Consider the following 17,251-nt stretch of genomic DNA (forward strand, 5'->3'; position numbering starts at 1 on the left):
CATAGATGCTGTAATAAAGGTGTATCCACTGGGATAGAGACCACCCAGGATTTATTGATCTGCATTGTGCTCAGGTGTAGTTCTTTGTGATGGTCTCCATTTGCTGCAAAGATAAGCTTCTTTGATGAGGGGTGGTAGCTACTTGGTGAGTATAAGCATACGATTTAGAATGTGGTTAGGAATTATGCTGGCCTTTAAAGTGATAGTAGTCAATTCTCTTCTAAAATCCATGAATAGGTCTTCTATGAGTGGGGCTAAGTCCAGTTAGGCAGCTGTGGGTTACCACCAATAGTCAGTGCCATTTACTTCACCTTTATGAATATCATGCCATTGTTGTGATTCATAATTGTCACAATTGGCTAGGACTATTAAATGCTTCCCTCTCTTAGCAGCTTGTGCAGTGGTACCTTGGCTACATAAACAAGATGGGAACAGAAGCAGTATTAATTGACATGTTAATATGGAAGTGGGGAAATCTGATGAGGTCCTACTCATAGACAAAGAATTAGCTTTTCTCATTGATGAACCCCATAATTGGTTAGCCATACAAAGTGATCAATTCTGAAACCATACATACACACAAATAACCAAATAAGACTAAGCAGGTTACTGTTATATATTTGTATATGTATGTATGTGTATATATATATATATATATATATATATATGTATATATATATGTGTGTGTGTGTATGTGTATATATGTGTATATATATATATATATATATATATATATATATATATATACATCTATGTGTAACAACAGTAATACAAAAGAGGCTATCCATTTGAGAGTGGGAGGGGACATGGGAAAAGTTAAATAGAGGAGGCCTAGGAGGGACTGTAGTAAGGAAAGGGAAAGAGATGTAATTATATTTTAAAGATGTATTAAAAACAATTCCCTTAATTTCATAGTGATATTTGTAGAGAAATTTTAATCCAGCAACATGGTTGCTCTGGCAAGGGATTACATCCAAATACCTTCTAGGTCTATATAATCTGGCTGGAATGCAGACATGCTATGGATTACAGTATGATCTGGCTGGAATACAGATGCACTCTTAATGCACACCTTTAATCCTAAACAATGAAAGTAAGGTTAGTTTATAGATGGAAGCAGCCATTTTTGTTTAAAAGTGACATCTAATTGAGGGGAAGACAAAGTGACACATCAGAGAAAGATTTGACTGAATGAGTCAGAGAAAGGATATAACCGGCTCTCATGAGAACAGCAGAGGAAGGAAAGGTGACTTAAGAGAGCTGCATAGAGAGAGGGAGAGAGGCAGTCCAGTTGAATATGGTTAGGCATGGTACATCTCTGAGTAGAGTACAGTGGAGTTCAGTTTGTTTGAGAGTTTGTGCAGTTCCATGCAGATCAGCAGAGGCAATTCTATTGGGGCAGTTTTACAGAGACAGGTTGCAGGTGAAGACAGAACAAACCAGAAGATTAGAACAGATTGCCAGAGTTAGTATGAGGCCAAGCACAGCAATTCAGTCACAAGCTGAGAGAAGCCAGTTTGAATGAGTCAGCTTGGAGAGGAGTTTGGGCCAGAACAGCTAGCTGAGTTAAATCAGCCAGCTAAAGTTTAGGAAGAACTAGAAAGGGTATGCTTATTCAGTAGTAAGCCTCTGAGGCAACAATTATAACAGGTGAATTATAACAGATTACTTTTAAGATACTTAATACTGTGTATGGTAATTTATAAAATAAAAAATTAATAAAATATATAAATATCAGTCAACTAGTTGGCAACAATATTGATATATAAAATGACATGGGCCCCAACAAACATGATTGGATCTGTGGTTTCTGAACAGAACATGAGGAAGATGACCCAGGAATTCCAGTGATTGGACACTGTAATAATCTTCACCTTGTAAAAATATAAACCTTGCTGCTGTCTGTCAGATGTACTTCATCCAACCAATATCAGACCCTAACAAATGCAAAAAAGATACCCAAAGAGGCTTATGTTCCCCATGATGTTTTATTGTGAAAAAAGATAATGAGAATAGAAGGTTTCTAATGCTAAGAACATTGCAGAGTTAGTGTTCAACCTTCTTGTTCTGCCTCTATGGCAGTAATGGTAAGAAGTTGGCTGAAAGGCTCTGGTTGAAAATCCAGTGACTGTTAGCCATGAGCCTAGGAACAAATTCCAAATATAGGCACTAAATATATTCACACTGTGGGCACCAAAATAACAGCTTTGTAAGAAAAAAAATTCAGAGGTTTACTACATGAAATTGTACCAGTGATTCTTTCTGCCTGTTATTGCCTAGGAGCATAATCTGGAATGTTGTCATATATAGGAGAAGCTGGCGAGGACGCTTGCATCCAAGGGTTGGCCGTATACACATTTGGAGCATCCGGGACAGACTAGAAAGGGTAAGAGAAAACAAGCAGAGTTGTTACACAGTCCAATCATTCTCCTCTGTCCCAGCAGAGTGGAGGACAGAGAGTTTAGTAGTCAGCTCACAGTGGGGTCTGGCAGACACTCAAGCCCACACTTCTCCAGTATGTATTCAGATTAGTTTTACAAAGAAGAGAACCAACTTACTCTTTTGTCATGGAGGATAGTTTGGTATGCAAAGTAGACCGTGGCCCACGCTATGCTGAATTCCAACAAGGAAAATATTGCCAGCACACCTGCAATTCCTCTCCCAGAAAGCTGAAATCATAAATACATAGACCGTTAGTTAGGCTGAACTGGAGGGTCTCAGGGTGGACGTCAGAAACACGTCCATTCATTGAAAGTGCTATCTTGCTAATGTTCAACTCACTCTGTGAGTGGCATTTCTTTTTATAACAATAAGAAGACTGTTGCCAAGAAAAAAAAAAAAAACCACTTATATATTCCATTTTTCCTAAATAGTCTATTTGCTGAAAGGAAAAGTCTTCTGATATTTTAAAGAAAAAAATCAAAAGAAGTTTGTATTTCTTCAAAATAAGCATTTGATGACAATAGAGAAACAATTAGGAGGTGATTGCATACAAACAGACAATCTTCCTGTTTTCATTGTAAAAAAGCCACTTAAAACATGGCTATTGTAATTATGCAGACTTTCAAAGTGCAGAAAAAGATAGTGTCTCTAGAGAAGGCACTGCTATTTCACTATATGCACAGCTCTAGTTCTCATTATGGACTGAGGGAAATCTTACTTATGAGGTTATGAAACCCTTGTCAAGGCTTTTAGGGGCTGTGTCCCATGTTGCAGATGCCTGTTATGTTAGTAAATTTCTCAATTATGTGACAAAATTCCTGACAGAAATGACTGAGGAAGGACTTAGTTTGTCTCATGGTTTAAGAGAGCACACAACAGTTTAGCAGTGAAGCTCATGGTAGAGGCTCTGAGCTGTGAAGTTTATTCACATGTCCTGCAACAGGAAGAAGAAAGAACTAGACAGGAAACACTTTCATTTTTGACTTTAATTCTACTGAAGGAAATGAATTCTATTGATAGGTCACTTAACTATATTATCTTTGTTTTAAACTATTTCAACTTCTTCATGGAAATAGACAAATATAGGTGTCAAACCTCAAACCTACTTGTTTCTCACAACATTAAATATTGTCAAGAGAAAAATAGTCACTTTTGCTTCTTCTTTTTAAACAAAAGGTAAAATGTTTAATGTTATTTCTGCCTTAAAAAATAAAAAATTTGAGCTCTGTCCATTGCTCCTGTGATGGTGATGGGATGGTCGTTCTGACTTCATCTATCTGCAAATATAATTTTTTTCACTTTGTATCTTAGCAATCACACCCCTAGGAGTAGAGTTGGAAATAGAACTTTCTCAACAGAGCCACTGTATAGTAAATAGGAGCCAGCAATGGATATAATCTGGCAGTGAAGAGAGAACAGTCATGTGGTCAATGGCAGGACACTTACCACCATCCAGTAGTTTTGATAATGGTGGCCATTGATGTTCAGATCAAACAGAAACAGAATCACTCCAACAAAGGCAGAGATGGTGCTAAAAATGTTTATTATCAGGGTGCTCCTCACCTAATAGAGGTAATAAGAACAGTAACCCATGTAAAAGACAACTGAATTAAAGGGAGTGGGAGTCTTTCCAAATTCATAGTTCTTAATCTTTGACATCTTGTTTTAGTTTTGATTGTACTGAGGGTTGAATTCAAGGTCTGATGCATCCTAGGCAAGTGCTTTACCACTGGCCTGTATCCCTAGCATATAATATTCGAATAATATTCGAAGTTGAGATAAAGTCTTTCTTCTGCCCTTCTGAGTAGTTGTGAAAATCACACTGTATCCTAGCTGTCAGGCTCCTCCACCCCCAAGAAGCTGTAAATATTTTAAGTAATAGAAATATTAAAAAACAATGTAAATGTAATTTGAAGCAGAATGCCATACAACACATTTATGTAACAGCTTTGTTTACAATAAACATCTCTACTACACAACTGGAAAGTGTGCAGAGAGTGAGAGATTTTGGAGCACTCAGTTCTGCGTGGGACACCTTCATCAACCTCTTCTCAAGGCTGAGGATCCAGGGGTAAGATCTAGTCATCCCTACCTCTCCTCTCTCTAAAGACAGAAAGAACACAAAGCTGGATGGGTAGGGAGGTTGGAAAGATCTGGGAGGAGTTGGCAGAAGGAAGAGAAAATATTCAAAATATATTTTATGAAAGATTTGAAGTAAAAATTGAAAAAAGAACTCTACTTTGTAAAAACAATAAAAGAACAAACTTGAGGTTTAAAAAAATTTATTTAATTTTATTTTTTATCTGGGAGTTTTGCTCGCATGCATGTCTGTGTACCATGAGCATGCAGTGCCCAAGGAAGCCAGAAGAGAGCATTGAATCCTCTCCCCTAGAAACTACAGAGACCATGAGTCACTGTGTAAGTGGTGGCAATGAAACCCTGGTCCTCTAGAAGAAAACTTAAGTCTGCTCTTAACTAATGGTCCATCTCTTCAGCTGCAAGAACTTTTAACAGACTTTTAATTGGCATTCTGTGATAGATACTTTGCTATATATTTAAAATGATGTAATTTTCAACTCTTAACAGCTACCACGAATGAGATGGTCTTAGTATCTGACTTTATACTTTCCTATGTAGTTGTACAACCCCCAAAGGTAGAGTCTCTTTCTACACAGCCTCTGAGGGGTGGGACCTATATAGAGAAGGAAGCTCTGTTTTGTTTTGGATTATAGTAGATGCAACTGATCAGACTAAGCTGATTCTGATTCTAGCATAATCCACTGTTTTATCTTGAGAGCATGGAAAATATGATTCCATGTTTTTATCTTTCCCCTCGTTTGTTCTTGTGCACAACCTCATATAATTTTGAGACCATTTCTGATCTAGGTTTATGCAAAAAAAATATCTTTCTCCTGGTTTGCCATTAAACTAGGAAATTACAAGGGGCGTACTGTGACTGGGAGAATCAAAGCCCAGTCTCTATGGTCATTTCTGTGTGCTCTTCTTATGCTCTGAACTGGTCACTCTCATGTCAATGTAAAGAACTGACAACAGAGACAGTCTGAGTGAGAATAGGAGTTACAGTGAAAAGTGAAAATACAAGATGGAGCTGAGGAATGGCAGTGAACACCAGGACTTTGTTATTGAAGTGGCTCATAGGTGGTGGTTTATTGGCTTCTAGATTCTTTCTTGTTTTTTTCTGAATGCTATGTGATCCAACAGAACCAAGGAGCCAGCGGGTGAAAACATAAACAACACTTACTTTTACTGATTCCCACTTTTGTGCTTTTAAGAGCTGAATGTTGTGCTCTGCCTTTCCCAGCAGCAGAAGGAATGCTCTGATCCCCTGCTCCAGCGCAGGCACTACCCAGCAGCTGGCAGGTATTTTGAGAAAGAACTTCCTTCCACCCACACTCTTCCAATCTACCATCTCAGATTTCCCTTGCTAGTAAATCAAACCAATCTCTAAAGGCATTTAAGAAGTAGAAATAAGTTTTCTAACTTACCAGACAGTGAGAGAACTTCTTGAACGCTGATATGGAGAGTGAGCCAGAAGCAATGAACTGTGGGCATAGACAAATCTGTGAATGGTAGGTTCTCTGCTTGCGCCTGGGAATGTCTCTTTGCACAAGACGTTGGTCTAGTTATGTTCATTTGTTTCCCTCTCACACACCTCAGTATTTTTCTTTAGATTAACTCTTGGGAACAAATCTCTAATTGCCCACCCTCGTTTCCTTGCATATAAAGAATTTGCTAACAGATGACTTCGAGTTTGTTTGCATGGCTGAGCCTCCTGCTCAACTTCGTCTTATTCTCAGCCTCATCTTGTCAATGGTCTATCTTTGTCATGTTTTGGATCATCCCCTTTCAAGACCCTCCATCCAACACATTGGTTCTGCATTAGGGATGAGTTTAAGCTGCAGTGGAGTTAAGTCTGAAGTGGGGGTCGATGGGCCCCCTTTCTTCTGCTCAATCAGAACCATTATTTCTAAAAACTCCCCAGCCATTAGACACAGAAGTTTTCAAGAACCTTGCTGTGAACGGGCTGGGGACACCCATCCTGCACAGGGAGAGGTATTCTCGCAATCTACTCACAAAGACTCCACCCCAGAATGGATATCCACCGATAAAAGCAATAGAGGAAAATGCCCAAGTCATATAGTAATAGGGGCTCAACAACCCGAGAACAACTCCAAAGCCAATGTGCATCAATCCGATTGTGATTTGGACTCCCTGAAAAAGAAAGCAGAGAGGCATTTTAAAATAACCTCTTTATTAATAGCCTGTGAAACGTTATAATCAAAGTCATTCCTGTTTATTTACTGTCCATTTTACCAGGATCCACGAGAATTCGCCTAAACAGTGAATATTTTGATGTATATTGAAACAGCAGGGGAGGAAGGGGCTCAGGTAAAACCTTTGTTTGAGGGGCCAGTGAGATGGTTCAGTGGGTAAGGACATTTGTTGTCTAGTCTGATGACCAAGTGTATGTTATTCAGACCCTTATGGTGGAAATAACTGAGTCTTTCAAACTGCCCTCTGACCTCCATGTATGTGCCCATGCATGCATGCACACACACACATACACACATGTATATACACATGCACACACATGATGAACATTTTAATACATTTTCTTTGATTTCTGAATGAACTACAAAGAAGTCTTTAGAAAGTATGACTACTTAAGCATCTCTAGTATCCCCCATGAGTATATTTGTTTGTAAAGACAGCTGTGACTGGAGGTGACAGAAACTGTCTTGCATAAGTAAAGCAGTTCTCTGTCCAGGCAACACTAGTCATGAGAAAAGGAATCAATGGAAATGAAGTCACTCCTAGAGTATTAACCACATGCCCAATAACACTGTAAATATCTTGCATATATTATTTCATGTCAGTGTGCCAACAATGAGATGGAGACACAAAGCCATAAGAAATCAAGGGTACACAGTTATGAAGGGGCAGATGCCTAGAGTGCATGACAGTGGACTGACTCCAAAACTCATTTGTAATCTGAACTTTTCAGGCTCAGCTTGGTTCCACCTGTTCTGAGTTGTCTTGATTGTTATACTAGTCAAATGGATTTGCTTTTTGCTTTGTAAATTCCTCTCACATTTTAAAATGTAAAACCCGTGACATTACTTGCTTTTATATTTCATAATTTTTAACTTCAAAAATTATTATTTTATTTTCTGTACCTGGATATTTTGCCTGTATGAATGTCTGTGCATCACAAGTGTGCCTGGCGATGCTCAAGGATGTCCCAAGGGGTTGGAGGTCAGATACCCTGAGACTGGAGTTACAGTTATGAGCCACCATGCCGGTGCTGGGAATGTTTTCTGCAAGAGCAGTGAGCACTCTTAACCACAGTCTTTCCTACCCTCCTATTGCTTGTTTTTTAAATGCTGGAATGCAATTGTTATACCACGTAAGAGGTATTTTACCAATGCTAAGGGCTAAATCTTTTACTTTGTAACTCTTATCACAACTTTCTTTGTAGAGTGAGTACACATGGATTTCTGAGAAACAACAGTTGCTATATAGGTCCAAAGCTCAGAAACAAATCCATAGTTCATTTTGTCCCAAGTTTATGATTATATCTTATTTACCCAGGAAGATTGTAGCCACAGAAACCTCTGTGTTTATTTCTTCAATTAATATGTACCAAATAAAATTAAATTGAATTAAAGGAAAAATAACAATTTCATAAATATGTTAAAACAATAATATATTGTTGAAATGCACTGAACCTTGTGAAAGCCATGAACCTTCTCTTTGAACAGTTTTACTTTTTAATTTTTCTTTTTAAAATTTTTTTAATTGGCTATTTTATTTACATTTCAGATGTTATCCCCTTACCCCATTCCCCTCCACCCCCTGTCCAGGAACCCCCTATCCCATCCCCCCTCCTCCTTCTTCTATGAGGATGTGCCCCCACCTACCCCCCCAACTCCTCAACAATGATTTCCCCCACACTTGGTTTCCAGCCTTCATGGGACCAAGGATCTTTTCTCCCACCTATGTCAGACAGGCCATCCTCCCCTACATATAAAACTGGAGCCATGGGTCCCTCCCTAGGTGCTCCCAGGCTGGTGGTTTAGACCCTGGGAGCTCTGGTTGGTTGGTATAGTTGCTCTCCTCATGGTGCCAGCAAACCCTTTGAGCTCCTTCAGTCTTCTCTCTAACTCCTACATTGGGAACCCCTTGATCAGTTCAATGGTTAGCTGTGAGCATCTGACTCTAAATATGTCAGACTCTGGCAGACCTCTAAGGAGACAGCCACATCCGGCTCCTGTCAGCATGCACTTCCTGACATCCACATCAGCATCTATCTTTGGTGACTGCACATAGGATGGATACCCAGGTGGAATGGCCTCCAGATGGCCCCTCCTTCAGTTTCTGTCCCACACTTTGTCTCCATATTTGCTCCCTTGAGTATTTTTTTACTCCTTCTAAGAAGGACTGAAGCACCCACACTTGGTCTTCCTTCTTCATGAAATTCATGTAGTCTGTGAGTTGAATCTTGGGTATTGTGAGCTTCTGGGCTAATATCCAATTATCAGTGAGTGAATACCATGTGTATTCTTTTGTGATTGGGTTACCTTACTCAGGATGATATTTTCTAGTTCCATCCGTTTACCTAAGAATTTCTCAAATTCATTGTTTTTAATAGCTGAGTAATACTCCATTGTGTAAATGTACCACATTTTTTTGTATCCATTTTTCTGTTGAAGGACATCTGGGTTCTTTCCAGCTTCTGGCTATTATAAATAAGGCTGCTATGAACATAATGGAGCATGTGTCCTTGTTATATGTTGAAGCATCTTCTGGGTATATGCCCAGGAGTGGTATAGCTGGGACCTCAGGGGTAATGCTATGTCCAATTTTCTGAGGAACTGCCAGACTGATTTCCAGAGTGGTTGCACCAGCTTGCAATCCCACCAAAAATGTTGTTCCTCTTTCTCCACATCCTCGCCAGCATCTACTATCAACTGAGTTTTTTTGATCTTAGCCATTCTGACTGGTGTGAGGTGGAATCTCAGGGTTGTTTTGATTTACATTTCCCTGATGACTAAGGATGCTGAACATTTTTTTAGGTGCTTCTTGGCCATTCAAGTTTCCTCATTTGAGAATTCTTTGTTTAGCTCTATACCCCATTTTTAATAGGGTTATTTGGTTGTCTGCAGTCTAATTTCTTGAGTTCTTTGTATATATTGGATATTAGCCCTCTATCAGATGTAGGATTGATGAAGATCTTTTCGAAATCTGTTGGTTGCTGTTTTGTCCTATTGACAGTGTCCTTTGCCTTACAGAAACTTTGAAATTTTATGAGGTCCCATTCATCAATTCTTGATCTTAGAGCATAAACCATTGGTGTTTTGTTCAGGAACTTTCCCCCTGTGTCCAAGTATTCAAGGTTCCTCCCCACCTTCTCTTCTATTAGTTTCAGTGTATCTGGTTTTATGTGAAGGTCCTTTATCCACTTGGACTTGAGCTTTGTACAAGGAGATAACAATGGATCGATTTACAATCTTCTATATGCTGTCATCCAGTTGAACCAGCACTATTTGTTGAAAATTCTGTCCTTTTTCCACTGGATGGTTTTAGCTTTTCTGTCAAAGATCAAATGACCATAGGCGTGTGGGTTCATTTCTGGGTCTTCAATTCTATTCCATTGATCTTTCTGCCTGTCTCTGTACCAATATCATGCAGTTTTCATCACTATTTCTCTGTAGTACAGCTTGAGGTCAGGGATGGTGATTCCTCCAGAAATTTTTTTATTGTTGATAATAGTTTTTGCTATCCTGGGTTTTTGTTATTCCAAATGGATTTGAGAATTTCTCTTTCTAAGTCTGTGAAGAATTGAGTTGGGATTTTTAATGGGGATTGCATTGAATCTGTAGATTGCTTTTTGCAAGATGGCCATTTTTACTATATTAATCCTGCCAATCCATGAGCATGAGAGATTTTTCCATCTTCTGAGGTCTTTTTCGATTTCTTGTTTCAGAGACTTGAAGTTCTTGTCATACAGATCTTTCACTTGCTTGGTTAGATTCACACCAAGCTATTTTATATTATTTGTGACTATTGTGAGGGTGTCATTTCCCTAATTTCTATCTCAGCCTTTTTATCTTTCAAGTAGAAGAAGGCTACTGATTTGTTTGAATTGATTTTATAACCAGCCACTTTGCTGAAGTTCTTTGTCAGGTTTAGGATGAACAGTTTTTCTTGTACACCTACAAATTATATCATCCTTTAGACACAGATTCTGAGAGGTGATGGATCCACTTTTAGCCAGTGCTACATCTTAGATTAGAAACTCCTACATCTAACTTCAGATTTGTTCCCACAGTTGTTCTCCACGAGCAAAATGTGAATGTAAATTTCCCATCCTTGCGTTCATCTTGATGAGAAGCCGCTGCAGCTGTGATCCCATTGGCCCCTCTTTTCTACCCTTATAGCCCTGGCTGTGTACTTCACTGATTAACCCTTGGACAGTCAACTTGTTCTATATTTTTGGTGATTTTCCTAGTTTCATTTCTGTTGAGTTCTTCCCCAGTTTCCTTTGTGTTGCTGTGTTAAAATATCCTAGCCAAAAAGTAACTTAGGGGGTGAAGTGTTTATTTTCAGCTCACAATCTCAGTTTATAGTCCATCACTGTAGGGAAGGCAAGACAGAAACTTCAAAGGACTAGTCATATCACATGAGATAGAGGAGTATGTACACCTGCTCACTTACTCATGCCCAGCTTGATTTCTCCACTCTCATATTGTCCAGAACTCCATGCCTAGGGAATGGTGTCACCTATTGTGGGTTGGATCCACCCCCTTCATATCAATGAACTTAATTAAGATAATCCCTCAAAGGGCAACATATTGCAGACAGTCCCTTATTGAGTTTCTCTTCTCAGGTGATTCTAGGTTGTGCCAGATTGACAATTAAAGTTGATCAACACAGTGATTTTGAGTGAAGGGCACAGATAATTTACCTCAACCATCTGTGGCCCCTGGAGTATCATGACAACTAGGGTTGTAGCTTCACAGTCTTCATAGAGAGGACCCAGCTTCTGCCAATCATGTTTTTTAAAAGTAGAACTTTATCTTTTCTTTAAATTTATTTCGATCACATATGTCTTTTGTACAAGGCAGAATGCTCCAAATGGATCTTTGTTCCACACAGTAAAATCCAAAGCTGTCTGCTCCAGGGATTTCACCAGGTATGCTCCCCGTCTCCCCTCTGGCCATCTTCTCACTGTTCCTTGCTTTAAGCATTCTGCTGCACTTTATTGTCCTTCTTTTGTTCATCAAATACATCATACACATTTCACCTGAAGACTTCATATTGGTCATTTTCTCTTGTTCTGATATTTGTATGTCTCACTCTGAACTCCATGCATTTGAAATGCCCATCTTGATCAACTTCAAGTCACTATCTGTTCACTGCCTGCTTCTTTTCCTCCTTACACTCTGAATATTACTTATTTACTTTATTTTCAAGTTAGTATATAAAGTACTAGGATTAATTATGGCATTTACAAATGAAATCATTGTTATGTCTTTTCTTTTTTCTTCTTATTTATTTCCCCGCATCCTTCTAATACCCTCCCACTCTCAGAAGCTGCCCTTCCTCAACATCTTTTTCTGTTCTTGTGATCTCCTTTCTAGCTTTCTAGCTAGTAGCCACCCTTACTCACACACACACCCCCCCACACAAACAGTAAAAGGTAGGATGTGCATATGAGAGATAACAGAAGATTTTTGCCTTTCTAAGCCTGGGTCACCTCATTCAGTATCACCTTCTAACATATTCTCTAGTTTACATCCTTGTGTGTACTGCCTGATTTCCCTAGCTGGGCCATAGGCTCCCTGCAGGCAGAGACTGTGCCTTGCATGTGCTTCAAGATATTTTCAGCAGCTGTGTGGGGTTGGCTTTGTGAGCTATGAGTTTGCAGGGAATGTGCCCCACTTGGCAGGAGAAGATCCAAGGAGCCACCTTCCCAGTGTAGATTGGCTGCTTGAGTGGAGGGTTGGGTACTGATCATTTTTACTTGCTTCAAACACTGTGACTTAACTAGATTACCCAAAGCACTAGCTGGTAAGATGGGTCTACTGACTTTTGTAGCCAGTATTTTGGAGCTGTACACAGGAAGAGGCATGACACAGGTTGGTGGGAGTGTGTGAAGAGGCATGGGAAAGCTTAACTATGACAGTCAGTACTGTTTAGGCATGTTTAATCTTTAGTACAAGTCATGTGTGCTTACAATGCTTAGAGAAACAAGACTGTGGATTTCCAGTTCACATCAACTTTGATTGCTTTAAAGTTAATTAATCTTTATAGAAATATAGGTTAATAACTTGTCTAAAAAAACTTTCAGAGGTAGTGAGCTCAAGCAAGAAGTAGTCGGGCTCTTGTCTAGATCTTCCTGCTAGGGAGAGCCTTCTGCCAACTCTTAGACTTGTGTCTGAATCTAAAATAAATTAACCTAGTGTGACTCATACACAGAATGACCATTTCTTTCTGAGAGAGACACAGTTAATGTAATAGTACTTACATGTGCTTGCTCATTGGATGATATACTATTTATAACTGGCAGATGCATAAAAGTCTTGCAAATGCAATCTTAAAATTCTAAGTGGCAAATACACTCACCCCAAGTGCTATTGCTGCATCTTTAACGTTGCTTGTTGCTGCTCCTGGAGCTGGATTTACTGTTGGCACATCTCGACCCAGCTGATTGTTAGGGAAGATTCCTGGAGATGTAATGAAGGAAACTTGCCCAGTCTGTACTTGGTTTCTTACATTTAAAAACCCCAGAGGTTGTTGAGGATGAAGAGCCATGGAACTTGTTGGTGGGTAAGGATTCGGGATGGTGCCACACATTCCAGGGTAGACAGTCTGGGAAGATGCCATTGTGTCCCCTAAGCAGTAAAAAACATACAGAAGTAACACATTTATCAGGAAAAGAAATTAAAGGATATCTTGTCATCAGTTTTTATGCAAATAGGAGAGAGCAAGTGAGCAGATACTGGCTAGTGACAAGTAATAGAAATATGATTCTCATTTGACCTTGTAATTCCATATATCCTAAGTTTCAAAAGAAGTAAAGGAGGAGATGATCTAGTTTTCAGTTCTTTATATTTAGTTTAGTGTGTGTGTGTGTGTTTTCCGGAGTCTGTTGCTTCTGAAAGGCAGAAGGGGACTGAAATGTCAGGACTCTGTGAATACATGGTCTGAGTAAGTGCCCCTATTAAAATGCCAGTGGTCTGATGCACATGTAGGTTGTTTATTTTATGCTTTAGACAAAGGGTGAAGACATCCCTGCTCCAGGGCTCTTTTGACACCTGTGAAATACAAGAAGATGGTTTGCAGAGAAGATCTCAAAAGTGAATCTAAGGATACTGAACACAGTGTTTTTGGTGAGGAGTTTTTGTCTTCCTTCTTCAAGGATTACTAGTGATTTTTGTCCACATTTAATTATGGAGATTTACTTCCAACAAAATTCCCTTGGCCACTTTGGGCCTGAGATGCTGAATGGGTAAGAACCCTCAAGAGTAATTTATTTAAATAGAAATAGAGAGACCTAATATGAATGGCCGTATGTGAGCTAGCAACTTTCCCTACTAAATAATTTTAATCTTGGACCACATTCCTTGCCACCAAACTGTTTTACTGACACCAGTATAGTTTCTGTTTGTCGATATAACAGGTCAACAGTAAGATAGTGATGCTTTTCCTCAGCAGGCTTCAAATGAGCTCTTTAGAATAACATTCATGAAATACCACAGGGTCTCTGTACTGTGTTTAGTTACAGATATCAACTTGGGCTTAGAATTCTCGCTCTGATACCAGCTATGTGTTTAGCAAGTTTGTTGAACTTTTCTTTGCTATTATGTTTGCAATATGGTGTTAAAAACAATAAAAGAATACCTTTCCTCTAGGCCTATGAGGCGTGATCCTCATGACATGGAAATAACTGTTGAAACAGGAGCCATGTATTTTGTAGATCCAGTTTCTAAGACTAAATGTTACTCCAGTTCTTTTTAGTCTCCAACTTGATACTTCACTAACTTGAGTAGCTTTTTCAGTTAAATTCCTGTTAGTTCCTGTACCTGAACTGTAAAAGGACAGATGTGCCATTAAAATGGTTAGAATAAAGGTTGAATGATGACAGTTTTCATAAAGCCATTATAAGAGTTTCCAGCATAGGTCAAGAGCTTGCTGAATGGCAGTGACTATTGTGTTATTAGAACTCCAAGCCTTCTAGCTTATTCCAAGTAGAGGATGCATGTCCATTTGGTAAAATGGGCTGAACTTCAACTGGTCAATGCCAAGAGCAAAGAGACAGGAGACGGGTGTATAAAATCAGAACAAGAATTTTCCTGGGCTTTAAAAAGTATAGAATTAAATGTTCCTATGAGAGGGGAAGGAGACAGAGGGACACACACACACACACACACACACACACACACACACACAGAGTGTATATTTTGTCTCTGATAATTTTGTTAGGGAAATTTAAAGACTTTTCCATTTCTGATTTTTTATCTACTATCTAGGTTTTGAACATGGAAGTTTCTCATAGACTACTAATACCTAACTCTGGAAAACCCATCTCAGGATGGATTTGTGCCCAATCTGCTGAAGTTTTAGAAAATGATTAGAAAATGACCCAGTTCTACAGTTTTTTGGTTCATATCAAAATGACCCAGTATGTAGATATGAAAGTGATGCCAGGGAAACAGGGTTAACTGATTCTCCAATCAAAATGAGGACCCAAACTGATCCTCCAATCAAAATGAGGATCCATATAAAGGGAAGACAGTCAGCTCAATGCTGAGTCTATTTTCATAGCTTCTTTTCTTTCTTTCTTTCTTTTTTTTTAAATGGAGTTAGCACATTTTTTTTCTCTTAGCAAATGATAAGCTATTTACAACCAGTTGGGTTTTTTTTTTTCTAAAAAATGAGAACTACCACAAACTATTTTTAAGCATGTGAACACATAAAAACACCAAAGTTCTGATGAATTATAAAGCATAGGGAGGGACCATAGCAATAGTAGAAAAACCAGCGGATGAGCTAATTTCAAATAAAGATGGGGAAAAATATGATTGTAATTTCTTTCTTCCTCCTTTCCACCTTTGTTTGAACAGAAGGAAAGTGATACTATTGTTTAGAATGTATAATATAGCATATAATGAAACATTACACTTCCAACAGAGTCATGCAGACATACGTCTGAAAACATCATCTTTCAGCACATATTGAAAAATGCTGACCCAGTGAAGGGTGATTTCCCAGCCTTTACTTTCCGCAAAGAAGCCTCTTTAGTGAATCATATTCAGAAACTATGTGTTTTCGTGTCTCTGTTATGGGACCCTCGATCACAACATTATCACCAAGGGTTCCTGCTTGCCCGTTACTATTTATGGAACTTCATACACCTGCATCTACTACCCTTAGCATTAGATTTACATATATGGGTATTTGTTTATAGATGCACTTAAAGAGCCTTTGGTAGTAATTGTAACAATTGTCTTGTTTCTCTCTGGGTTTTTCTTTCATTCCTCAACTGTCTCAATACAGATTCAAGAATGGGCTTCACCTCTCCAACCCAGAGAGTAGAATGCAGCAGCAAACCCACCCAAACAGTTCAGCCCCGTTTCATACCCACTGGGAAAGGCAGGGTGGTTTCAGTGGATTTATGCAGCTTCCCCAGCACCTCGGGGCTTTCTCTTTCTCAGCTACAAGTTCTGCTCTGGTCTTGGATATTTTTCTGGAGTTTATAAGTACCTTTACTTCCTTGCTTCAAATAAGCCTATCCCATCTTTATATAGTTCCAAAGTCCTTTCATTGCTCATTATCACCCCATTTGTAAATTTGAGTATGATGTTGTTTGTACTTTATGCTGGGAAATGTGTTCTGACTCACTTATGCTGGGAAGTGTGTTTTGATGCTCCCAGACACTTCCTGTTCCTTTCTCCAGCCCCGTTGCTTTCTGACCCTCACCAAAGCAGTGCCACACCACATTCTACTGCCTTTTAAAATAGACAAGTACAACTGTAAAATGCAGACAGTGACGAACAGAAAGAGGAGGAGCAAAGTGCCTGTGCTCTGGACACCTGGACACTGCTGTTGAGAATAAGTCATCAGGATTTGCAAACTTTTGTACGTCAGGATTCATTTTACATACAGATGTACATGGTTTTGTAAAAACTCACCAAATTAAGGTCAGATTGTGTAGATTTTCTATACTACACCTTTTTAACTTACTATTTCATTAACACCTTTACATGTCAATCAGCCCTTATAATTCTCAATACTGGCATGTTATAATTTTGGAAGCATTCTAACTATTCATGTTCAATTGTGTCTCAGAGGTACAAACAAGTGTCCTAAGATCAGAGATCCAATGTGTATTCTTGCCTCCAAAAGCCCCACAACTGTCAAGTTTCACATGTGGTGAGATCCATTGAGTGTTTGTTGAAAGAGAAAGTAGGGTCAGTGTCAATTCTTTTCATACACACACAGACACACACACACGCACACACGCACACACATGCATGCACATATGTATGCTCATGCTTGCACGCACACACACACACACACACCACCACCACCACTACCACATGAATGGTTAGGAAAGAATGGTTTTTGAAAATAATGTTTTTATTTATTCTTTGAGAATTTCATACAATATATGCTCATTTAATATATATGGAAAAGAGTATTTTATTCTTTTTCTTTTCCCAACTCCTCCCAGATCCCTATCACCACCACCAACCACCTGACTTCATGTTCTTTCTCTCTC

The 17,251-nt window shown here is 39.0% G+C and overlaps 1 protein-coding gene across 3 annotated transcripts; it reads right to left on the reverse strand.

Annotated features, from left to right (window-relative positions):
- Positions 1–1,680: 1,680 nt before the first annotated feature.
- On the reverse strand, positions 1,681–16,220 carry LOC117707250 (membrane-spanning 4-domains subfamily A member 12-like). 3 transcript variants are annotated; one of them, XM_076917415.1, is made up of 8 exons: positions 16,111–16,220; positions 14,371–14,557; positions 13,093–13,361; positions 6,538–6,675; positions 5,949–6,005; positions 3,889–4,005; positions 2,559–2,669; positions 1,681–2,377 (listed from the first exon to the last, which is right to left on the reverse strand). In XM_076917415.1, exons 3-8 carry the CDS (start codon positions 13,351–13,353, stop codon positions 2,270–2,272), a joined length of 792 nt encoding a protein of 263 aa, XP_076773530.1. In that variant the 5' UTR covers positions 13,354–13,361; positions 14,371–14,557; positions 16,111–16,220; the 3' UTR covers positions 1,681–2,269. The 3 variants fall into 3 exon arrangements, with proteins under 3 accessions (XP_076773530.1, XP_076773534.1, XP_034356611.1); XM_076917419.1 differs by lacking the exon at positions 14,371–14,557 and having other exon boundaries at positions 1,682–2,377; positions 16,115–16,220; XM_034500720.2 differs by lacking the exon at positions 14,371–14,557 and having other exon boundaries at positions 1,685–2,377.
- Between the last annotated feature and the right edge of the window lie 1,031 nt (positions 16,221–17,251).

The sequence above is a fragment of the Arvicanthis niloticus genome, chromosome 1 (assembly GCF_011762505.2).
Source record: "Arvicanthis niloticus isolate mArvNil1 chromosome 1, mArvNil1.pat.X, whole genome shotgun sequence".
NCBI lineage: Eukaryota > Metazoa > Chordata > Mammalia > Rodentia > Muridae > Arvicanthis > Arvicanthis niloticus.